The 25,899-nt window shown below is 41.8% G+C and overlaps 2 protein-coding genes across 4 annotated transcripts in view; one reads left to right on the top strand and one right to left on the bottom strand.

Moving 5' to 3' along the window:
* The window catches only part of PSTPIP2 (proline-serine-threonine phosphatase interacting protein 2), a 113,277-nt gene extending 89,740 nt beyond the window's left edge, over positions 1-23,537 (top strand). Inside the window, exons 14-15 of one of the 3 annotated variants that reach the window (XM_070778989.1) lie at positions 362-422; positions 2,908-4,483. In XM_070778989.1, coding sequence (XP_070635090.1) covers positions 362-414 — 53 coding nt within the window. In that variant the 3' untranslated portion in view covers positions 415-422; positions 2,908-4,483. Of the gene's footprint in view, positions 1-361; positions 423-2,907; positions 4,484-23,430 lie in introns of those variants that run through there. The other 2 variants (XM_070778988.1, XM_019986806.2) reach the window with 2 other exon arrangements.
* Positions 15,602-15,991, bottom strand: LOC109577730 (small ribosomal subunit protein uS8-like). Its single transcript, XM_070778515.1, has one exon. It carries the CDS (start codon positions 15,983-15,985, stop codon positions 15,602-15,604), a length of 384 nt encoding a protein of 127 aa, XP_070634616.1. The 5' UTR covers positions 15,986-15,991.
* Positions 23,538-25,899: the final 2,362 nt, after the last annotated feature.

Raw genomic sequence — 25,899 nt, 5'->3', positions numbered from 1 at the left:
TTTAGTGGCTGAAATTACATCTTGGAACTCTGTAAGAATGTAAGTTAATTTATTTCTCATAACCTTTTAAATACCACTTGATAATATGGGACTTACTTTTGTCCATTTCTGAAGATGATTTTACTGTGGGGAATGATAGCTGGGCACAGATGAAAAAGGGCAAATAAATTATAATAGAAATTTCCAGTATGTTTTCTGGCTTGTAGTTATGACTATTATTTGTAGGTTTTGTTGCCAAATGTTTTCTTCTTACAGAATAGCAGTCACTAGACTCAGAGTGGAATGGTTGATTTGAAAAGGGCTAGGATCTTATCATGAAGAAATGTTAACTTAGTGTTGCTCTCTGTTATGCCCTTTGCAGATGACCCTGATTACTCTTTACTTGATAATAACTACAGTTTGGTCTATCAGTAACATCAGTGGTAAGAACCTTTCATCTTCACAGAATCAAGTTGCATTTAGACTAGTGACTGTAGTTTTGAAGTCTTTGAAGCTTCCCTACAATATGACTACAAACGCCTTGCATCAGGTCTTACACTGGTGGGCATGGTGCACTTGCAGAATGGCCTCTCTGGTTCCCACAGCTGAGAGGGTACCAAGACCATTCCATACCTACTTGAATGAGGACATTCCTCCTTTATTCTTGGACTCTTTATTTGCTCTTGTTAATCTCTTTTGTGGCTATTTACACCTATACTTAAGGCACTGCTACAAACAAATTTGAGCTTCCCAGGTGACTCAGTGGTAAAGAATCCACCTGCCAATACAGGAGACACGGGTTCAATGCCTAGGTGGGGAAGAGTCCCTGGAGAAGGGAATGGCAACCCACTCCAGTATTCTTGCCTGGGAAATCCCATGGGCAAGAGCATCATCACGCACCAGGTGATTAGTACTCTGACCTCGTTAGTAAAGCACAAAGGCTCCTGGAGCAGAACTGCTAAGCCCACAGTGGCTGCAAAGGTGATTCTTCCTGTATGGCACTCAGGTGCTGGCACTGGCACTCAACATGCCCCAAGTCAATATCAACCAGAAGGAATGTCTCTGAAGACAAAACAACATTACCAAATGAAATTCCTCGTGAACTGTAATTCTTTTAACCCAAATGGGCATATACATGTATATATGAGCAAAGAAAACCTCTGAAAGGATATCTTCCTAAACAGATAGTAGGTTTTCTTTTCATCTATCCATGTGTGTAATTAGTCTACAGTGCTAATTTATTGTTTCTTTCATTAAAAACTCTTTTAAAGAGTTGATCTTCTTGCATGTTACTGATCTTAGTGTCTTCCTGGGAGTGACAGGAGGGGTGGGTAGGATTCAGAGAGTCACAGTAGAACTGGGAAAGTCTCTCTCCCACGCTTCTTGGTTTGTTGTTGGTGAAATTCACTGTCTCTTATGAAACAAAATTGATTAGACAGAAATATTCAGCTAGTATATTATTTATGTTTACATGTAAGTCTTTAAATTGCTTAAGAAGTACGCTGCTGCTAAGTCGCTTCAGTCGTGTCCGACTCTGTGCGACCCCCATAGACAGCAGCCCACTAGGCTTCTCTGTCCCTGGGATTCTCCAGGCAAGAATACTGGAGTGGGTTGCCATTTCCTTCTCCAATCCATGAAAGTGAAAAGTGAAAGTGAAGTCGCTCAGTCGTGCCCGACTCTTAGCGACCCCATGGACTTCAGCCTACCAGGCTCCTCCATCCATGGGATTTTCCAAGCAAGAGTACTGGAGTGGGGTGCCATTGCCTTCTCCTTAAGAAGTATGTGTAGTATTTAAAGACCTTTGCTGTGAAAGATAGTGAATATTGAAGACATAAAAATCCTCATCCTCTGACTGTATATAATTTTCTGACCTACAAATTGTAGTCAGCCAGTTATCACTTTTTCATTTCATAAACCCCTCTTCCTAGTGGAAAGAGGCCCAGTGCATTTTAAAAGTAGAGTAGGAACATGGGAAATCAATGACTTGGCATTCAAAGGTGGACCCTGCTCTCTAGAGTACCAGGCAGTAATGACTATAGGGCAGGGCACTGGCAACACCACAAATTTCTTTTTTATTTTTTACCTCCCTTTCTTCCCTCCCTCTCTTCCTTTTTCTCTCATTCCTTCCTGGCCCTCCCTCTGCTCTCTTTTCTTTCCCTCCCTCCCCTGTCTTTATTTTCCTTCCTTCCTTCTTTGCTTTCTTTTTTCTGCTTTCTTTCTTTCCTTCACCTTTTTGGATAAAGCATACATTCTACCTGCTTAATAACAGCATTTGACCCAACAACTCTAGTTCCTTAGAGCCCAAGAATTTGCCGTTTGAATGCAAGATGTCCACACCAACACGTTTACTCAAGTTAGGTCATTTTACTGGGCCTCATTAGTGTCTGCATCAGCTCAAGGAATAGGAATCCACATGTGTAATTGACCGAATTTAAGAGAATTTGAGAGAGTCTACCTTTATTAATAACTTAGTTAAATGACTTACCACAACATTTAAATAGTTTGAATAAAACTTTGGAAATGACATTTAAATAGGAAGGTTTAAGGATTTGCATTTGTTCTGCAATTGTTGATTTTAGCTGCTATTCCTGTTTTTAATCCTAACATGTTTAGGTAAAAACAGATTATAACCTTTGAATTAAAAATATATATATATCAAAAATATATAATTTTATGGGGACTTCCTTGGTGACCCGGTGGTTAAGACTCACTGCAGGGGAGCATGGGCTTGATCCCTGCTTAGTGAACTAAGATCCTACATGCTGCTTAGCCAAAAAAATTCCATTTTCCACCACTTGAAAACTCATCTCTCACTATTTATTCTCCTTGACCAAGCACATTGTTCTCATTGAATAAAATCACAATGTAGGAGCAGGGTGCTGATGTGAATAGTTGATTCAAATGAAATGTCTTTGTTATTTCTTTCAGAAAACAAAGCTTTTTCTGGCTGGCATTTCTAAGGCATGGAAGGAAGCACTTAAAGCAGCAGAATCTGTAGAAATTATGTCAATCGTGAAGACTTTGAAGTGAACCCTTGCTATGATTTTTTAATATTTTTAAGTTTATGGCAGTCATTTAGTTCAACTTAATCTAGTAGAGTTCTGCAGTTTTTAAAAGTTTGTAAATTGCCCAAGACTGAAGAATTATCCTTTCCTAATCAAGTTACTAAAATTGTATGTTTTCTACTTGATTCAGGAAAGTCTTTGGATTTAAAACTTTGACTTGCGGTTTGGGGCAGGGAAGGGTGAAGAGGAGTCTGAGCCAGCAACCCGCTCAAGAAGCTCCTTTGCCTTTGAGAGCAGTGTGACTATGGAATTTCCATGGTGACACATAACTCTCAGTGGTGCAACATTCAAAATCACCTTCCTTTTTGGCTGGAAGATTTAAAGGCCATCTCATAGCACTTTCTCATTTTGCAGATGAGGAAATGGGGCCCAGAAGTGTGAAATCAATCTCCCTACAGTTAGGGACAGACACAGAAGTAGAGGGCAAGCTCATCTCACGTTATCGTCCTTCTAACGCTTCCTGAGGCTGTGATGCTCGTGTTGAAATTTGAGACACCAAAGTTTTTGCTGCATCTTTTCAGCTGAAGAGATTACCAGGGTTTGAATGTCAGGTTTATTTTTATATGGCTCACTATGTGTACTGAACTACAGAGCACCGTATTTAATCTAAGAAGCCATTCATTGTAAAACATCCCATTATTTATATGCCACTAAGAAAGTCAGTAGAGGAGCTGATGCTTGTGACAATGGCTAAGCCCACTGGAATTTGAGTTTCTAAAGTGTAGGGGACAATACATCCTAGAATCAATGAAATATGGTATGTTGACTCTATCCCAGAAGAGAGTTTTAGACTTACAAAACCGGTACTCAATCTTAAGTCTTCACAGAGAAGCTTTTCCTTGTTAGATCCTGGAATTTTTAAAGTGTCAATCTTACCCTCTCACAAGTATCTGAGTCTTTTTTGGTCATCCACACACAGCCCAGAGATTGTGTACCTTGGTCTAATATTCACACTGAGTAAACTGCATTTTAGTTAATGACAAGTTAAAATCACACTGGCATGGTTGTAACATTGTGGTACCACAAAGAGCAAACACTTTCCTTTTCTGCTCTGTGCATAGCTTTCCCAGAAGCATGGACAAAGTGATTGAAGGAAGGCTGATAATTTCCCCTTTTTGCATAAGGTGCTGCTGGAAGAAGCAGCTTCTTGTCATGGCCGGACGCTTGCATCAGCTGGATATCCTTTTGAGAAACTGAAGTTTGCAAAGGGCCACTGACTTCCCCAAACTGAACAGGCTCAGGAAATTTTCCTTTGAACTCAGAACATTCTGTTTTTAAGTATTTTATTTATTATTAGCAGGTCCTCAGGGATTTCAGTTTTCTCTCTATTGGTCAGTGTAACTGATGTAAAAAGTTTTAAGAATTGAAAATATTTTTATTTTATTGCTCTGCCAGTTTGATATGAAGTGAAATAAAGATTCTTGGTGGTTTGGTGTTTATTTTGCATTTTCATGTTCATTGTACCTCTCTTCCAAACTCTGTTTCACTCCTTGTCACAGTTGCTACTATTAGATCATGGAAGGACAAACTTCTAGTCAGGGAAGCCAGACAGAGACTGGCACCATGCCACTTCCTACTAACCCTTCAGGAGACAGATGTAGGATCTCTTTCTTGGGGAGGTAGCTTCCCTGCCTCTGGGCTTGGCGGACTTCCACTGATGTCTCCTTCCCCACTTTTACATTTTCCTTGTTATTACAGAATTCCCTCTTAAAATTAATTGTTCAAAGTCTGGCTTCCCTCCTAGACTGTAGTATCCATGACAGCAGGGTCCCTCATCGTTTTTCTTGCTTATATCCCCAGCACCTGACACATGGTGGTAAATATGTAAGAATTAGTGGCCTAGAAGAAGCTAACGTAGCTAGAGCAATGATCAGGTGACAGAGGAGTGGCAAGGAAGCCAGTTAAATAAGTTCACGTGATAAATTAGTAGGTATGGGCTATTCTGCAGACTGTCAGCACCTTAATTTGGGTTTTACCAGAAGCAGACCCTGGGATAAGGATTTGAGTGCAGGTACTTTTCAGGGGGTGATCCCAGAAAGAAGTGGGGATAGAAGTGGGGAAGTAAGATAGGAAAGAAAAGGAAACCCTGTGAGCCATGAGCTTCAGCTGCCAGGACCCTTGAATGACTGTGGGGTCTGCACATCAGAGAGCTCACCTGAGGGGAGAGAGCTGGGGTAGTCACTCACCAACTCCCACCCGTCACAGGTAGAGCGCTGCTCCTGGGAGGCATCATTCCCTGGCATTTCTGGCCTGCCATGAACACTGGCAGAGTGGCTTCCAGCTGCCGGAGAGTCCTCGTGTGCCTCCTGCAGTTGGAAGTTGGGCTGGTGTGTGAGGGAGTGATAGATGCTGAGAGGATGTTGCCAGAGCACTGGCAGTGCTGACCCCTGCATGGCTCAGGTCCACCTGTGTCCCGCATGCCTCCTGTCACCACTTCAAGTCTCAGCTTCCAAAAGACACACAGACACACACACACACCAGGAAGTTTAGTACAACGAGCTTTAGTACCTGCTGCTACAGATGGTCCTGAGTCCATAATTGACATTAATCATCATCTTCCTCTACCACACTGTTAGGAATTCTGTTCCCCCAAATTCATATGTTCAAGTCTGAACCCTCGATACCTGTGTGAACATTTTGGAGATAGGGCCTTTAAAGAGGTGATTAAGTTGAAGTAAGGCCTTTGGAGTGGGGCCCCGATCCAGTCCTTATAGGAAGAAGAAGAGACATTAGGGGTGAGTTTGCACAAAGGGATGAGTGTGTGAAGAGGTAGCAAGAGGGCGGCTGTCCGTGAGCTGAAGAGAGAGCCTCAGAGGAAACCAATTCTGCTGGCAACTTCATTCTGGACTTCCAGCCTATAGAACTGTGGGAAAATTAATTTCTATTGTTTAAGCCACTCAGTCTCTGGTATTTTGCTATGGCAGCACCATCAAACGAATGCACACATAGAGTTCCCTTCACAGTTGTCTGGTCTTCTGCTCGTCCACATTGCTTGACTGGTGGGGTAACGTAGACCCTCAACCCTAAGGGGTCTTAGCCCCTGGTTAAGACTCTTGTCAGACTCTGTTGGATGAAATTGGAAGTTTATGTTTATCAGGCTTGGCAACATCAAGAGGCAACTCAGTGAAACACCCGAATTTCAGATACATTCCTCCTTGCCCACCTTTCCTTGTGGCAATCACCTTCTCCTGCTGAGTTACTCCTTTCTCTGCTTCCTGGTCTACCCCAGGACCCCAAATGACCAGGTATCAGTGGTAGTTTAGTGGAACTCTTTTATGTCTCTTGATAGACGTATCCCCGGCCAACCACCTAGAGCCAGGTACTCTAATCCACAGAGCCTAATGTCAAAGGGATGGGAACACGTTCCCCAGGTGGACCAGTGTAAGCTATGGTGAACGAGGTCAACCTACCTCTCAGTTCCCAGGCCTGTGTTTTCTACCTATTGGAGTCAAAACATGCAGTACCATATTGTGACCATATATGAAATGGCAACCCACTCCAGTGTTCTTGCCTGGAGAATCCCATCTATGGGGTTGCACAGAGTTGGACATGACTGAAGCGACTTAGCGGCGGCAGCAGCAGCATGCACCATATAAGACCATATCTCACAAAAGAAATAAGAGCAAAAATAAGCAAAAGGGATTTAATTACATTTAGGAGCTTCTCACAGCCCAGGAAACCATAAACAAGATGAAAAGACAACTTATAGGCTGGGAGAAAATATTTGCAAATGATGCAACTGACAAGGGCTCAACTTTCAAAATACACAAATAGATCCTACAATTCAATAGCAACAACAACAACAACAACAAAAACAACCCAATCAAAAAATGGGTGCAAGACCTAAATAAACATTTCTCCGAAGAAGACATATAGATGGCCAATAGGCACATGAAATGATGCTCACCATCACTAATTATTAGAGAAGTGCAAGTGAAAACAACAATGAAGTACCACATCACACCAGTTAGAATGGCCATCACTAAAAGGGCTATAAATAATCATGCTGTAGAGGGTGTGGAGAAAAGGGAGTCTTCCTATGCTGTTGGTGGGAATATAAGCTGGTGCAGTCACTATGGAAAATAATATAGTGGTGGTTTAGTTGTTAATTCATGTCTGACTCTTGTGACCCCATGGACTGTAGCCGGTCAGGCTCCTCTGTCCATGGGATTCTCTAGGCAGGAATACTGGAGTGGGTTGCCATTTCCTTCTCTACTAAACGGGGTTTAATGGCATCGACCTCACTGGGCTGTGAAGGGGCTCAAGAGAGACAAAGACACTTAAAGTTCTCGACACAAGGCTTGGTACCCAGGAAGTTTTCCACACACAGTAGGTTCACTGTGAATAATGATCAGGAACACTCCTAGGGGCCTGCAGGGTTCCCCGAGGGGAAGGAGCAGAGTGCCCACCTCCCCAGTCTGACAGAGGGCTGGAAAACACTGATGCACAGGCTCTCCTTGAGGAAAACAGTATGAAGCTTCCTCAAAAGACTAAAAATATAGTTGCCATATGATCAAGGAATCCCACCCTGGGCATATACTGAGACAAAAGTATAACTTGAAAAAATACATGTACTCCTCTGTTCATAGCAGCACTATTTAAAATAGCCAGGACATGGAAATAGCCTGAATGTCCATTGACAGATGAATGGACAAAGAAGATGTGATATATATGTATATATATATCATATATATTTATTTTATATATATAAATATATTTATTTTTTTATATATATAAGATGAATGGACAAAGAAGATGTGATATATATATATAAATATATATATTTATTTATATAAATATATATTTTTATATAAAATATATATTATATATTATATATATTTATTTATATATAAATATAAATAAATAAATTTATTTATTTATTTATAAATAAATAAATATATATATAAATCAGAATATTGCTCAGCCATTAAAGAGAATGTGATAATGCCATTTGCAGCAACATGGATGGATTTAGAGATTACCATATTAAGCACAGTAAGCCAGAAAGAGAAGAATGGAACTGGAAGAATCAACCTGCCTGACTTCAGACTATACTACAAATCATGAACTCCTTATTGCCAAATTCAGACTTAAATTGAAGAAAGTAGGGAAAACCACTAGACCATTCAGGTATGACCTAAATAAAATTCCTTATGATTATACAGTGGAAATGAGAAATAGATTTAAGGGACTAGATCTGATAGATAGAGTGCCTGATGAATTATGAAATGAGGTTCATGACATTGTACAGGAGACAGGGATCAAGACCATTCCCATAGAAAAGAAATGCAAAAAAGCAAAATGGCTGTCTGGGGAGGACTTACAAATAGCTGTAAAAAGAAGAGAAGCGAAAAGCAAAGGAGAAAAGGAAAGATATAAGCATCTGAATGCAGAGTTCCAAAGAACAGCAAGGAGACATAAGAAAGCCTTCCTCAATTTTCAATGCAAAGAAATAGAGGAAAACAACAGAATGGGAAAGACCAGCGATCTCTTCAAGAAAATTAGAGATACCAAGGGAACATTTCATGCAAAGATGGGCTCGATAAAAGACAGAAATGGTATTGACCTAACAGAAGCAGAAGATATTAAGAAGAGGTGGCAAGAATACACAGAAGAACTGTACAAAAAAGATCTTCATGACCAAGATAATCACGATGGTGTGGTCACTGACCTAGAGCCAGACATCCTGGAATGTGAAGTCAAGTGGGCCTTAGAAAGCATCACTACGAACAAAGCTAGTGGAGGTGATAGAATTCCAGTTGAGCTATTCCAAATCCTGAAAGATGATGCTCTGAAAGTGCTGCACTCAATATGCCAGCAAATTTGGAAAACTCAGCAGTGGCCACAGGACTGGAAAAGGTCAGTTTTCATTCCAATCCCAAAGAAAGGCAATGCCAAAGAATGCTCAAACTACCACACAATTGCACTCATCTCACATGCTAGTAAAGTAATGCTCAAAATTCTCCAAGCCAGGCTTCAGCAATACATGAACCGTGAACTTCCTGATGTTCAAGCTGGTTTTAGAAAAGGCAGAGGAACCAGAGATCAAATTGCCAACATCTGCTGGATCATGGAAAAAGCAAGAGAGTTCCAGAAAAACATCTATTTCTGCTTTAATGACTATGCCAAAGCCTTTGACTGTATGGATCACAATAAACTGTGGAAAATTCTGAAAGAGATGGGAATACCAGACCACCTGATCTGCCTCTTGAGAAATTTGTATGCAGGTCAGGAAGCAACAGTTAGAACTGGACATGGAACAACAGACTGGATCCAAATAGGAAAAGGAGCACGTCAAGGCTGTATATTGTCACCCTGTTTATTTAACTTATATGCAGAGTACATCATGAGAAACGCTGGACTGGAAGAAACACAAACTGGAATCAAGATTGCCGGGAGAAATATCAATAACCTCAGATATGCAGATGACACCACCCTTATGGCAGAAAGTGAAGAGGAACTAAAAAGCCTCTTGATGAAGGTGAAAGAGGAGAGTGAAAAAGTTGACTTAAAGCTCAACATTCAGAAAACGAAGATCATGGCATCCGGTCCCATCACTTCATGGGAAATAGATGGGGAAACAGTGAAAACAGCCTCAGACTTTATTTTTCTGGGCTCCAAAATCACTGCAGATGGTGACTGCAGCCATGAAATTAAAAGACGCTTGCTCCTTGGAAGGAAAGTTATGACCAACCTAAATAGCATATTCAAAAGCAGAGACATTACTTTGCCAACAAAGGTTCGTCTAGTCAAGGCTATGGTTTTCCCTGTGGTCATGTATGGATGTGAGTTGGACTGTGAAGAAAGCTGAGCGCCAAAGAATTGATGCTTTTGAACTGTGGTGTTGGAGAAGACTCTTGAGAGTCCCTTGGACTGCAAGGAGATCCAACCAGTCCATTCTGAAGGAGATCAGCCCTGGGATTTCTTTGGAAGGAATGATGCTAAAGCTGAAACTCCAGTACTTTGGCCACCTCATGTGAAGAGTTGACTCATTGGAAAAGACTCTGATGCTGGGAGGGATTAGGGGCAAGAGGAGAAGGGGACGACAGAGGATGAGATGGCTGGATGGCATCACTGACTCGATGGACATGAGTCTGAGTGAACTGCGGGAGTTGGTGATGGACAGGGAGGCCTGGCGTGCTGTGAATTATGGGGTCGCAAAGAGTTGGACACGACTGAGCGACTGATCTGATCTGATGGATTGACAAACCTTTGTCAGAGTCATAAAATGTTAATAGGCCTTCTGGCCAGAAGATGATGTAAATCACCTAAACCATTTGTATACGATAAATTTGCAGGAAAGAAACCCTGGTTTCGATAAGGATCAAAGACTGCTGACTTTGCATGATTTCACATCCCCTATTATCCTCTATGTGCAATGCTATGCTATGCTAAGTCACTTCAGTCGTGTCCGACTCTGTGTGACCCCATAGATGGCAGCCACCAGGCTCCCCCGTCCCTGGGATTCTCCAGGCAAGAACACTGGAATGGGTTGCCATTTCCTTCTCCAATGCATGAAAGTGTAAAGTGAAAGTGAAGTCGCTCAGTCGTGTCCGACTCTATGTGCAACTTAGGGTATAAAAGCCCCTGTTGAAAATAAAGCTACGGGCCTTGCTCACCAAAGCTTGGTCTCCCCATATCATTCTTTCTTTTCACATTCTGGCTGAGTCTCCATCTGGAGCGTGGAGGTCCTCTGCGACTATTTATTGCCTGGGCTTCTAAGACCCACTCGAGAAGGTGCCTAAGGTGGGGCACCTTCCGCTATTCAAAAGGGCGCCTGCGGCCTCCGTGGTCAGAGCTAACCTGTTGTCACAGGTTATATTGATTTTCCATGTAAACCTAGCTACTCAGCCTCTTTTCTCTGCTGAATTTTCCTACTGAGCTATCCTCATTCTATTACTCTTTATATCTTTGATGAATATTTAAATAAAGCCAGTGAACTCACCGAAGCTGTCTCCCCTTCGAATTCCCTGGATCAGCCGGGGCTGGACCTCGGCAGCAGAGGAATCAGAGATCAAATTGCCAACATCCGCTGGATCGTGGAAAAAGCAAGAGAGTTCCAGAAAAACATCTATTCCTGCTTTATTGACTATGCCAAAGCCTTTGACTGTGTGGATCACAATAAACTGTGGAAAATTCTGAAAGAGATGGGAATACCAGACCACCTGATCTGCCTCTTGAGAAACCTATATGCAGGTCAGGAAGCAATAGTTAGAACTGGACATGGAACAACAGACTGGTTCCAAATAGGAAAAGGAGTACGTCAAGGCTGTATATTGTCACCCTGCTTATTTAACTTATATGCAGAGTACATCATGAGAAATGCTGGGCTGGAAGAAGCACAAGCTGGAATCAGGGAGAAATATTGCTGGGAGAAATATCAGTAACCTCAGGTATGCAGATGACACCACCCTTATGGCTGAAAATGAAGAGAAACTAAAAAACCTCTTGATGAAGGTGAAAGAGGAGAGTGAAAAAGTTGGCTTAAAGCTCAGCATTCAGAAAACGAAGATCATGGCATCTGGTCCCATCACTTCATGGCAAACAGATGGGGAAACAGTGGAAACAGTGTCAGACTTTATTTTTTGGGGCTCCAAAAATCACTTCAGATGGTGAGTGCAGCAATGAAATTAAAAGACACTTACTCCTTGGAAGGAAAGTTATGACCAACCTAGATAGCATATTCAAAAGCAGAGACATTACTTTGCCAACAAAGGTTCATCTAGTCAAGGCTATGGTTTTTCCTGTGGTCATGTATGGATGTGAGAGTTGGACTGTGAAGAAGGCTGAGCACCGAAGAATTGATGCTTTTGAACTGTGGTGTTGGAGAAGACTCTTGAGAGTCCCTTGGCCTGCAAGGCGATCCAACCAGTCCATTCTAAAGGAGATCAGTCCTGGGTGTTCTTTGGAAGGACTGATGCTAAAGCTGAAACTCCAGTACTTTGGCCACCTCATGTGAAGAGTTGACTCATTGGAAAAGACTCTGATGCTGGGAGAGATTGGGGGCAAGAGGAGAAGGGGATGACAGAGGATGAGATGGCTGGATGGCATCACCGACTCGATGGACGTGAGTTTGAGTGAACTCCGGGAGATGGTGATGGACAGGGAAGCCTGGTGTGCTGTGAATTATGGGGTCGCAAAGAATCAGACATGACTCAGCGACTGAACTGAACTGAATGAAAAATGATTTGATAAACATGGCCCAAGGTGATGTTATGTCGAATTTCATAATGATACTCAGATATTGTTAGCCCCTGGATGGTGTTACTGGCCAAGACACTGCTGACAAAAAAAAAAAAAAAAAAAGATAATCTCTTCTTAGAATCAACCCCACTAGAGATGAATTTCTAGACTGTTCATCAAGGTCTGGATTTTAAATCCAGAGACTAGATCCAATGATTTACACAAGAGTTGAGCCCAGATAACACCCCAGTAAAATAGGTAGTGAAAAAAGGAAGAAACGAAGAGAATAAAGAGTGTGTTATCAAGCCAGAGGCCATAATGCAAGTGAGCTGAACCCCACTGGGGATTCTAGGAAACAGCACAGAACACATATCTCGGAGTTACTCCACCCAAGGGGTAAGGGAACTGGGTATTTCTATTAGTTTGCTACAACTACTGTCATGAAATGCCATAAACTGAGTGGCTCAGATAACAAAAATGTATTGTGGAGGCCAGCTGTGGAGGCTGGAGGCAGGAATCAAGGTGTCGGCCCAGCTGGTTCCTTCTGAGGGCTGTGAAGGAAGGAGGTGTTCTAGGTCTCTCTCCTTGTCTTGTAGCTGTGAGTCTCTGTGTCTAAATGCCCCCATTTTATAAGGACACCAGTTATATTGGGTGAGGGCCCACCCTTATGGCCTCATTTTAACTTTGTAACCTCTGTAAAGATTGTATCTTCAAATAAGGTCACAATCTGAATTACCAGAGGTTAGGATTTCAATCCTCCCCCGGTAATCCTAGGTAATTGATGCAAAAGCTAGGTAATTGATGAACTGTGGTGTTGGAGAAGACTCTTGAGAGTCCCTTGGACTAAAAGGAGATTCAACCTGTCCATCCTAAAGGAAATCAGTCCTCAGTGTTCATTGGAAGGACTGATGCTGGAGCTGAAGCTCCAATACTTTGGCTACCTGATGTGACGAACTGACTCATTGGAAAAGACTTTGATGCTGGGAAAGATTGAAGGCGGGAGGAGAAGGAGACAACAGAGGATGAGATACTTGGATGGTATCACTGACTCAATGGACATGAGTTTGAGCAAGCTCTTGGAGTTGGTTATAGACAGGGAAGCCTGGCTTGCTGCAGTCCATGGGGTTGCAAAGAATCGGACACGACTGAACTGAACTGAACTGAACTGAGGATTTCAACATATGAATTTTTGAGGATATAATTCAATCCTTAACTGTATTTATATGAGAATTTATATATATGTCCTTGGTCAAGGGTTGCCTTTGGTTTAGGAAAATGTGTTATTTCTCTGGTACTTAAAGCCTGTCATACGTGTGGCTGAAGGGATGTTTGAGGCAAAGAGGTGATAACAGTTGGAATTTGGGTCTGCATACTCAGACACGTTAAGTGCCAAGGGAATTTGAGTGGGACACCTGGAGTGTCTGATACTTTATCAGATCAGATCAGATCAGTCGCTCAGTCATGTCTGACTCTTTGCAACCCCATGAATCGCAGCATGCCAGGCCTCCCTGTCCATCACCAACTCCCAGAGTTCACCCAGACTCACGTCCATAGAGTCAGTGATGCCATCCAGCCATCTCATCCTCTGTCCTCCCCTTCTCCTCCTGCCCCCCAATTCCTCTCAGCATCAGAGTCTTTTCCAATGAGTCAACTCTTCGCATGAGGTGGCCAAAGTACTGGAGTTTCAGCTTTAGCATCAGTCCTTCCAAAGAACACCCAGGACTGATCTCCTTTAGAATGGACTGGTTGGATCGCCTTGCAGGCCAAGGGACTCTCAAGAGTCTTCTCCAACACCACAGTTCAAAAGCATCAATTCTTCGGTGCTCAGCCTTCTTCACAGTCCAACTCTCACATCCATACATGACCACAGGAAAAACCATAGCCTTGACTAGATGAACCTTTGTTGGCAAAGTAATGTCTCTGCTTTTGAATATGCTATCTAGGTTGGTCATAACTTTCCTTCCAAGGAGTAAGTGTCTTTTAATTTCATTGCTGCACTCACCATCTGAAGTGATTTTGGAGCCCAGAAAAATAAAGTCTGACACTGGTTCCAGTTTCCCCATCTATTTCCCATGAAGTGATGGGACCGGATGCCATGATCTTCGTTTTCTGAATGTTGAGCTTTAAGCCAACTTTTTCACTCTCCACTTTCACTTTCATCAAGAGGCTTTTGAGTTCCTCTTCACTTTCTGCCATAAGGGTGGTGTCATCTGCATATCTGAGGTTATTGATATTTCTCCCGGCAATCTTGATTCCAGCTTGTGTTTCTTCCAGTCCAGCGTTTCTCATGATGTACTCTGCATATAAGTTAAATAAGCAGGGTGACAATATACAGCCTTGACGTACTCCTTTTCCTATTTGGAACCAGTCTGTTGTTCCATGTCCAGTTCTAACTGTTGCTTCCTGACCTGCATACAAATTTCTCAAGAGGCAGATCAGGTGGTCTGGTATTCCCATCTCTTTCAGAATTTTCCACAGTTTATTGTGATCCATACAGTCAAAGGCTTTGGCATAGTCATTAAAGCAGAAATAGATGTTTTTCTGGAACTCTCTTGCTTTTTCCATGATCCAGCAGATGTTGGCAATTTGATCTCTGGTTCCTCTGCCTTTTCTAAAACCAGCTTGAACATCAGGAAGTTCACGGTTCACATATTGCTGATACTTTATAGGTGCACATAATTGTTTCTATGACTTATTTAACCTGTTCTTAGTCGGGAAGATTATGAGAGGTTGTGTGCTAAGTTGCTTCAGTCGTGTCCAACTCTTTGCAATTCCATGGACTGTAGCCCGTCAGACTCCCCTGTCCATGAGATTCTCCAGGCAAGAATACTAGAGTGGCTTGCCATGCTCTTCTCCAGGATGTCTTCTTGACCTAGGGATCGAACCCGTGTCTCTTAGGTCTCCTTCACTGGTAGTTGAGTTGTTTACCAGTAGCGCCACCTGGGAAGCCCTATGAGAGGGTAAAAAGAAGAATAAAAGATAAGTTTTGTATTTTCCTTCCTGTGGAAGCAAAAATCTGTTCACAGAAAAGACCTCATCTATACAAGAGTCTTTTTAAAATATGTGGGTGGATATTTTTGGTACTTATTTGTACTGCCAGCTTATTGTCTCAAAAAACTGAAACAATTTAGCAGTGACATGATTTCTTTATAACTAAAAATGCATTTAGTGATCATGAATGATGAAATAATGCCATGTACAGAGTGACACACAGGAAGTAATTGTTTTTAAAAGAATGACTTCTCTGAAACTGTGTCGGATGAGGGTTCACCGACAGATGATCACCACCAGATGGTAAAGAGACTCCGGAATCTAATTTTGTGAGGGATTTTTTTTTTTTTTTTTTGTCCTCTGAGGCATTTTATTTGTATGCATTACTTTCCTAGAAAAAAAAAAAATCCAAAGATTTTCTCTCCTGTGTGTTTTCTTCTTGCTTCTTCATGGTCCATGGTGCCAGGTGAGGATGTCAGTACAATGAAGTCAAATTGACAAGATGTGAGCTGACGTTTTTCTAGATCTTTGAGTTGCACATTAAATCTGGGGCTGATCACGTCACACTTATTTAGCCTGCATGTCAGGTTAACAATTTTTCCAACCCTGTGATCATCAATGATTTCAAATTCACCAATATAAATATACTTCATCACTACATTTGGAAACCTCATGATGACTTTGGAGCATGGCCTAACAAGCACTTGCCATTTGCCTCTCTTTTCAGCATTGTTGATGCTCTTGAGAGCATCAACCAGGATGTTCATCGCGCATCATTATAGTGGCACGGAAAGAATGGAGGAAAGAGCCAATTTTGTAAGGGATTTTTAAGAAAGATTTAGCCAAGGGTTTTCCATGAATTCAGAACCTTTCACTTAACCCCGTTACTGCAAAAAAAAAAAAAAAAAAAAAACTGTTCTAGATGCTGGCTGACTTAGGAATTGTGGTCATGTTAAGTTTTGAAATACCTTAATATACATAAATTATACTCTTTACAATCCATAGAGTTGCAAAGAGTTAGGACCGAAGCAACTTAGCATGCATGCATGTCTTCTTTGGAAAAATGTCTGTTTAGATCTTTGGCCCATTTTTTTTATTGTTTTTTTTTTTTTTAACTTTTTATTCTGTATTGGGGTATAGATGATTAACAATGTTGTGGTAGTTTCATGTGAACAGCGAAGGGACTCAGGCATACATATACATATATCCATTCTTGCGTGTGTCAACTACAAATTGGCACTTACCAAGAGCATTGCCAAGAACTGAACAAGGCATTTGCCATCTGCCTCTGCAGAGATCGAACCCTGTGCTGCTGCAGCTGTTGACCTTCAACACCCTCTGAGGGAGTTCAGGGTGGAGTGAGGCACTCTGTGCTCCAGGAAATCTGGTGGGACAGGCCTTTAGATAGTTGAAGGTTTTTAGGAACATTTTATGCTTTCAGTCTTTGCATCTCCTTCCTCATACCTAGAAAAGCACTAAATCCTTTCATGGTGACATCAGATCCTCAAGACTAACAGAAAACCTTTTGTAAAATGAGTTCTTAATGGTATTGAATTCTGCCTTCAGCAAAACCTAATATACTGACATTCCTCCCACTACCTCTTTGGAGCAGTCTCTCAGAGCTATCTGAGATGCTGCCTCCTGGGCTGAAGTCCTCATTTTGCCCATATAATACCACAGTAATCCAAGTCTATGCCCCAACCACTAATGCTGAAGAAGCTGAAGTTGAATGGTTCTCTGAATGGTCCTACAAGACCTTCCAGAACTAACACCAAAATAAGATGTCCTTTTCATCATAAGGGACTGGAATGCAAAGGTAGGAAGTCAAGAGATAGTGTCAACTACAAATTGGCACTTACCAAGAGCATTGCCAATGACTGAACAACAAAGGCGTTTGCCATCTGCCTCTATGGGGACTGAACTCCATGCTGCTATTGCTTTGGCCTTCAACAAACCCTGAGGGGTCAGGGTGGAGTGAGGCACTCTGTGCTCCAGGGAATCTGGTGGGACAGGTCTTTGCCCAGGGACAGTTGGATGTTTTTACAAACAGTTTTATGATCTCAATCCTTGAAACTCCTCATATCTAGAGAAGCCCTAAATCTCTTCATGGTGATATCAGATCCTCATGAAAGTGAAATTCTGACTCTTTGCAATTCCAACAGTCCATGGAATTCTCCAGGCCAGAATACTGGAGTGGATAGATGTTCCCTTCTCCAGGAGGTCTTCCCAACCCAGGGATCGAACCCAGATCTCCCTCATTGCAGGTGGATTCTTTACCAGCTGAGCCACAGGGAAGCCCTCATACCCTCATGACTAACAAAAAAATGTATTGTAAAATGGGTGCTTAATGGTATTGAACTCCCCCTTCACCAAAACCTTATATGTTGACCTTCCCCCACTGCCGCTCTGGAGCAATCTCTTGGAGCTATCTGGGGTGCTGCCTCCTGGACTGCAGTCCTCATTTTGCCCCAAATAAAACTTAACTCACAACTCTCAAGTTGTGCATCTTTTTTAGGTGACACCTGAAATAACGCAAGTTTGGCCTTGGGGTAGAAAATGAAGCAGGGCAAAAGCTAAAAGTTTTTCCAAGAGAACACACTAGTCATAGCAAACATCTTCTTCCAACAACACAAGTGTTGACTCTACACATGGACATCACCAGATGATCAATACTAAAATCAGACAGATTATGTTATTTGCAGCCAAAGATGGAGAAGATCTGTACAATCAGCAAAAAAAGACCTGGAACTGACTGTGGCTCAGATCATAAGCTTCTTATCGCAAAGTTCAGACTTATATTGAATAAAGTAGGGAAAGCCACTAGGCCTTTCAAGTATGACATAAATCAAATCCTTAATGGTTACACAGTGGAGGTGACAAATAGATCCAAGGGATTATATCTAGTAGACAGAGGGCCTGAAGAACTATGGACAGAGGTTTATAACATTGTACAGGAGGTGGTGAACAAAACTATACTAACGAAAAAGAAATGCAAGAAGGCAAAGTGGTTGTCTGAGGAGGCCTTACAAATAGCTGAGAAAAGAAGTGAAAGTCAAAGGAGAGGGAAAGATATACCCATCTGAATGCAGAGTTACAGAGAATAGCAACGAGAGATAAAAAAGCCTTCTTAAGTAAACAATGCAAAAACATAGAAGAAAATGATAGAATAGGAAAGACTAGTGATCTCTTCAAGAAAATTGGAGATACCAAGGGAATATTTCATGCAAAGATGGTAACAACAAAGGACAGAAATGGCAAGGACCTAACAGAAGCAGAAAAGATTAAGAAGAGGTGGCAAGAATACACACAAGAACTATGTAAAAATGGTCTCAATGACCCAAATAACCACGATGGTGTGATCACTCACCTAGAGCCAGACATCCTCAGGTATGAAGTCAATTGGGCCTTAGGAAGCATTACTATGAACAAAACTAGTGGAGGTGAAGGAATTCCAGCTGAGTTATTTCTAATCCTAAAAGATGCTGCTGCTAATGTGCTACACTGACTATGCCAGCAAATTTGAAAAACAGCAGTGGCCACAAAACTGGAAAAGGTCAGTTTTCATCCCAATCCCAAAGAAAGACAATGCCAAAGAATGTTCAAACTACTGTACAATTGTCCTCACTTCACATGCTAGCAAGGTAATGCTCAAAATGCTTCAAGCTAGATTTCAACAGTACGTGAACTGAGAACTTCCAGATGTTCAAGCTAGGTTTAGAAAAGGCACAGGAACCAGAGATCAAATCGCCAACATCTATTGGATCATAGAGAAAACAATGGAATTGACTACGCTAAAGCCTTTGGAGAAGGATATGGCAATCCACTTCAGTTTTCTTGCCTGGAGAATTCCATGGACAGAGAAACCCAGCAGGCTACAATCCGTGAGGTTGCAAAGAGTTGGACATGATTGAGCAACTAACACACAAAGCCTTTAACTGTGTGGATCACTGCCAACCATGGAAAATTCTTAGAGCAATGGGAACACTAGACCATCTAACCTGTCTCCTGAGAAACTTGTAAGCAGGTTAGAACCATACATGGAACAATAGACTGGTTCAAAATTGGGAAATGAGTACATCATGGCTATATATTGTCACCCTGCTTATTTAACTTATATGCAGAGTACATCATGAGAAATGCTGGGCTGGATGAATAACAAGCTGGAATCAAGATTGTCAGGAGAAATATCAACAACCTCAAATATGCATATGATATCACTCTAATGGCAGAAAGTGAAGAGGAACTAAAGAGCCTCTTGGTAAGCATGAAAGAGGAGCGTGGAAAAGCTGGCTTAAAACTCAACATTCAAAAAACTAAGATCATGGCATATGGTCCCATCACTTCATGGCAAATAGATGGGGAAACAATGGAAATAGTGACAGACTTTATTTTCTTGGGCTCCCAAATCACTGCAGATGGTGACTGCAGTCATGAAATTAAAAGATGCTTACTCCTTGGAAGAAAAACTATCACAAACTAGACGGCATATTAAAAAGCAGAGACATCACTTTGGCAACTAAGGTATGTTTAGTCAAAGCTATGGTTTTTCCAGTGGTCATGTATGGATGTGAGAGTTGGACTATAAAGAAAGCTGAGTGTCAAAGAACTGATAATTTTGAACTGTGGTGTTGAAAAAGACTCTTGAGAGTCCCCTGGACTGCAAGAAGATCCAACCAGTCCATCCAAAAGGAGATTAGTCCTGGGTATTCATTGGAAAGACTGATGTTGAAGCTGAAACTCCAATATTTTAGTCACCTGATGCGAAGAGCTGACTCACTGGAAAATACCCTGATGCTGGGAAAGATTGAGGGCAGGAGGAGAAGGGGATGACAGAGGATGAAATGGTTGGATGGCATCACTGACTCTATGGACATGGGTTTGGGTGAACTCCAGGAGTTGGTGATGGACAGGGAGGCCTGGTGTGCTGCAGTTCATGGGGTTGTAAAGAGTCAGACATGACTGAGTGACTGAACTGAACTGATGGGACCAGAGGCCATGATCTTAGTTTTCTGAATGTTGAGTTTTAAGCCAAGTTTTTCACTCTCCAATTTCACTTTCATCAAGAGGCTCTTTAGTTCTTCGCTTTCTGCCATAAGGGTGGTACCATCTGCATATCTGAGGTTATTGATATTTCTCCCAGAAATCTTGATTCCATCTTGTGCTTCATCCAGTCCAGCATGTCTCATGATGTACTCTGCATATAAGTTAAATAAGCAGGGTGACAATATACAACCTTGATGTACTCCTTTCCCAATTTGGAACCACTCTGTTGTTCCATGTCCAATTCTAACTGTTGCTTCTTAATCTGCATACAGAAATGGGCAAGGGGGTCAATTTTATGGTTATAGATGGAAACAAATTTTTAGTGGTGAGCTCACTGTAGGATATCCAGAAGTTGAAATATAATGTTGTACACATGAAACTTGTATAACATCATAAACCAATGTCACTTCAATAAAAAGTAAATTTAAAAATTTAAAAGAATGTATCTTTGGGACTTCCCTGGTGGACCAGTGGCTAAGACTGTGATCCCAATGCATGGGGCCAGGGTTTGATCTCTGCTCAGGGAACTAGATCCCACAAGCTGCAACAAAGAGTTCCCATGCCACAATTAAAGATCTTGCCTGCTGCAACTGAAATTTGACATAGCCAAATAGATAAATATATTTTTAAATTTACTTTTTCTTAAATCTTCAAGTCATCTATATAAATCTAAACTTTCTATTTATAAATCTAATAAATTTGAATAGCCACTTTCAAGGGGGAACTTTAACATTTGGTCAACTCAGATTCAATAGACCAAACTTTCTTAAACAACTGATCTCATTTATGACTTAAATTCCTTCAAACGTTTTAAACTACAGTATTAAATGTAATATATTTAAATTTCTTCTTTTGTCCAAACTGAACAACAAACCTAACAACTTGTACTATTTATTAATATATTATTAATAATTACTGTAAATACTAAGGTCTAACAATTTCAGTTTATAAAGTATTCTTCCTTTCCCCTATTGGCTGTGATCTTCATTTATTTATTTCCCATAGGCTATGATTATTTATTTATAACTTATCTGTCCATTGTGTCTACACCCCAACTATGCTGTAAATCATGGAAAGTAGAGGTGGAACCAGTTCTGTTTTGCTAAGCACTGACTGACATATGAAGAACTTTGAAGTTCAAAAAGAATTTGAATTGGTAGAGGCCAGAGAGAGTATTCCAGATTGGAAAAAGTACCAGCAAAAGTTAAAGACAGTAATGGTGGTATAAGGATTTTGTTCGTATGTGCCAAGTCTTGCTCATGATAGTCTTTATGCACTTACAGGCACACACACGCTGAGGCAGGAGATGAATGGGCCCCAGGCTAGGCATTTACAACTGATCTCCTGTTTACATTTCTTGGGGGAAGAAAAAGATGGGCATCAGGTCAGACACTACAACTAGCCTCCTGTTTGCATTCCCTGAAACGGGATATGTGGGTTCCAGGTCACATATTTACAAAGATCCTCCAGGAGTTTTCTCTCCAAAATGGGAGTAACAACTGAAACAGAGTAAAGAGCCAGGCCTCGTCTCCTGTGGACACCTTAAGACAACAGTCATGGCGGGAACAGAGAAGGGCTAAACCTTGTCAAGTAAAGGATTCAGATCAGATCAGATCAGTCACTCAGTCGTGTCCGACTCTTTGCGACCCCATGAATCGCAGCACGCCAGGCCTCCCTATCCATCACCAACTCCCAGTTCACTCAGACTCATGTCCATCGAGTCAGTGATGCCATCCAGCCATCTCATCCTCTGTGGTCCCCTTCTCCTCCTGCCCCCAATCCCTCCCAGCATCAGCGTCTTTTCCAATGAGTCAACTCTTCACATGAGGTGGCCAAAGTACTGGAGTTTCAGCTTTAGCATCATTCCTTCCAAAGAAATCCCAGGGCTGATCTCCTTCAGAATGGACTGGTTGGATCGCCTTGCAGTCCAAGGGACTCTCAAGAGTCTTCTCCAACACCACAGTTCAAAAGCATCAATTCTTCGGCGCTCAGCCTTCTTCACAGTCCAACTCTCACATCCATACACGGCCACAGGAAAAACCATAGCCTTGACTAGACGAACCTTTGTTGGCAAAGTAATGTCTCTGCTTTTGAATATGCTATCTAGGTTGGTCATAACTTTCCTTCCAAGGAGTAAGCGTCTTTTAATTTCATTGCTGCACTCACCATCTGAAGTGATTTTGGAGCCCAGAAACATAAAGTCTGACACTGTTTCCATTGTTTCCCCATCTATTTCCCATGAAGTGATGGGACCAGATGCCATGATCTTCGTTTTCTGAATGTTGAGCTTTAAGCCAACTTTTTCACTCTCCACTTTCACTTTCATCAAGAGGCTTTTTAGTTTCTCTTCACTTTCTGCCATAAGGGTGGTGTCATCTGCATATCTGAGGTTATTGATATTTCTCCTGGAAATCTTGATTCCAGTTTGTGTTTCTTCCAGTCCAGCATTTCTCATGAGGTACTCTGCATAGAAGTTAAATAAGCAGGGTGACAATATACAGCCTTGATGTACTCCTTTTCCTATTTGGAACCAGTCTGTTGTTCCATGTCCAGTTCTAACTGTTGCTTCCTGACCTGCATACAAATTTCTCAAGAGGCAGGTCAGGTGGTCTGGTATTCCCATCTCTTTCAGAATTTTCCACAGTTTATTGTGATCCACACAAAGGCTTTGGCATAGTCAATAAAGCAGAAATAGATGTTTTTCTGGAACTCTCTTGCTTTTTCCATGATCCAGCAGATGTTGGCAATTTGATCTCTGGTTCTTCTGCCTTTTCTAAAACCAGCTTGAACATCAGAAGTTCACAGTTCACATATTGCTGAAGCCTGGCTTGGAGAATTTTGAGCATTACTTTACTAGCGTGTGAGATGAGTGCAATTGTGCGGTAGTTTGAGCATTCTTTGGCATTGCCTTTCTTTGGGATTGGAATGAAAACTGACCTTTTCCAGTCCTGTGGCCACTGCTGAGTTTTCCAAATTTGCTGGCATATTGAGTGCAGCACTTTCACAGCATCATCTTTCAGGATTTGGAATAGCTCAACTGGAATTCCATCACCTCCACTAGCTTTGTTTGTAGTGATAATAATAGTTTAGCCATAAAACAAAGTCAAGTTCCTTCAGTTCCTCCTTACAGGCTATAGAGAGTATCCTAAGTCATATCTTTGTTTTACAGACCCGAAAAAACCCCACCAGAATGAAGACATTGACTGCATGCTGATCACCAGCATGTAGACTCCAGACCAGTTGTAACCAGAAAACTACAAATAAGACTCCCAAAACATCACCTGTTACCTCACCATCAAGGAAACAGAGAATTGAGCGTGAACTGATCGCGTGCCCTCACTCTGTCTTAAAAAAGCCTCCGCTAAAAGTCATTGGGGATTTGGGGTCTCTTTGCTTGTTTCCCTTATTTGACCCTACAACAAACACCGTACTTCTCTTCACCATAACCAGGGGTCAGTAGGTTGGTTTTGCTATGTGTTGGGTGAGCAGACTCAAGTTTGGTTCAGTAACATGAGCAGCTGGGTAACTGCTTTGTTGTTTTTGAAGACTGGGGATCAAAATACATGAAATTGTGTTACTGGAAAACTGGATTCACCTCTTGCTGGGTGTTGAGCCAAAAGTCACTAAGCCAGAGGTCCAGAGGCAGAATTTATCACTTGCAGCAAGTAAGGAGAACATTAGGGAATTTTCCCAAAGCAGTGTCTCTCCTATCAGCAAAATTGGGGAAATTTTAAGCTAAGGGTATGTGTATATTCATTCAGCTTGAACTGGGGCAAATGTCACCATATTCCCAAGCTTTAGGTGGCTGCAGTCACAAGGATCAGAAAAGATCAACACATCGTCACTTAGATTCCCGCTGATCTAGTGGTTGAGTGCTGGGGCTTGAGTAGGGGGAGTGGGAGGGTGTCTAAATTCTGCAAAACAGCTGAAGAAAGTGCCTACCCTTTGAAACAGAACTGGAAGTCTTTACAACTGATTTGTTATCTTTGCTATTGTTACTTTTCTAGTCTGGTAATACTCCTCTGTTCTTTTGTTCCCTTAAGATTATCATTACTGAGACTCATTAAGGGAAGCATTGTGGCCAGGCTTACATTACAAAATGGATTAGGTCTAAAAGGACTTCTCTAAAAAACATGAATAAAGTATAATGCTGATTAAGTTGCCCCTAACAGATTAAGTTCAGGGAAGCCTAAAATGAAGCAGATAGAAAAGTTAGAAAAATAAAATGGTTCCTCTTATGTCAAATAAGCCATGCCTGGTTTTCTTCATCTGGGGATTCCCCCCAACCCCAACCTATCTGCTTACAACTGTATTTTATATGTTGTTAGGTCATAAACAAGGCACTGTAAAGACTCCATCTCTGGAGTCCTTTCCATTTCTCATGCCATATTCTTGGATAGTTTCCCTTGCCACCCACATCTCAACTATTTTATACCACCACCAGACAGAACAGCTCACATTCATTTCATTTATCAAATAATCAATATTCATTGAGCCTACCATGTACAGGCTACTGTTCTAGAAGCCCTTGGGATGCCTTAGGGAACAAAACAAAGACCCCTGATTTTAAGGATCTTACATTCTAGCCAGGTTGACAGACACAAACAAAAGCAAATTAAAATAGCATTTTAACAGGTACTAAGCACTTTGGAAGAAAATAAATTGTAGAACTGGGAAAGGGAGAAGGAGCCAAGTTTTCCCATCTGGAATTTTTAAATGAAGGTGTGTAAAACCCATACGAAAAACACTTCTATGGGTCTTGTCTTTTTGCCTTCTCGTCTGCCCTCTTTGGTGCAGCTGTCTCTTTGCTGCCTGGGATCTGGAGAGTAATGATAATAACTACCATTTACAATTGGTCCATAAAGAAGGCTGAGCGCTGAAGAATTGAGGCTTTCAAGTTGTGGTGCTGGAGAAGATTCTTGAGAGTCCCTTGGACTGCAAGGAGATCAAACCAGTCAGTCCTAAAGGAAATCAACCCTGAATATTCGTTGGAAGGACTGCTGCTGAAGCTCCAAATACTTTGGCCACCTGATGGGAAAAGCCGACTCATTGGAAAAGACCATGATGCTGGGAAAGACTGAAGGCAAAACGAGAAGGGGATAATGGACGATGAGATGGTTAGATAGCATCACCGACTCAATGGACATGAATTTGAGCAAACACGGGGAGACAGTGGAGCACAGATGAGCCTGGCATGCTACAGTCCATGGGGTCACAAAGAGCTAGAAATGACTTAGCAACGCAACAACCAGCACCATTTACAGATATGCAGGCGTATACCAGGCACCTTAACGATCAGTCCATTTAATCTTCTTTACACTGGTAGAGGCAAGTATCATCTTTCTCCTTCACATAAGAGGAAACTGAAACGCCCACCTGGAAGGGCATCAAAGTTCTTGAGCACAAAGCATAGATTTAGGCTGATTGGTCCTAGTTATCTAAAGGTCAAAAGAAGGCTAACAAGCACTGTCCCCAGGCTCCTTTAGGCCAACGTGGGTGAGGTGTGCAAGCACTCCGGGGATCCAGACCCAGTGCAGCTTAGTGGAGGTTCCGGCGATAAGGACGCGATCCCACTCGGGAGAGTAAGCCGGTCACCCAGGACAATCCAAACGCAAGTGGGGCGGAGCCAGGCGGCCCT

This window comes from Bos indicus, chromosome 24, assembly GCF_029378745.1.
Source record: "Bos indicus isolate NIAB-ARS_2022 breed Sahiwal x Tharparkar chromosome 24, NIAB-ARS_B.indTharparkar_mat_pri_1.0, whole genome shotgun sequence".
In the NCBI taxonomy this organism is placed as follows: domain Eukaryota; kingdom Metazoa; phylum Chordata; class Mammalia; order Artiodactyla; family Bovidae; genus Bos; species Bos indicus.
Note: the sequence above shows the minus strand (reverse complement) of the source record. Positions and strands in the feature narration are given on the sequence as shown.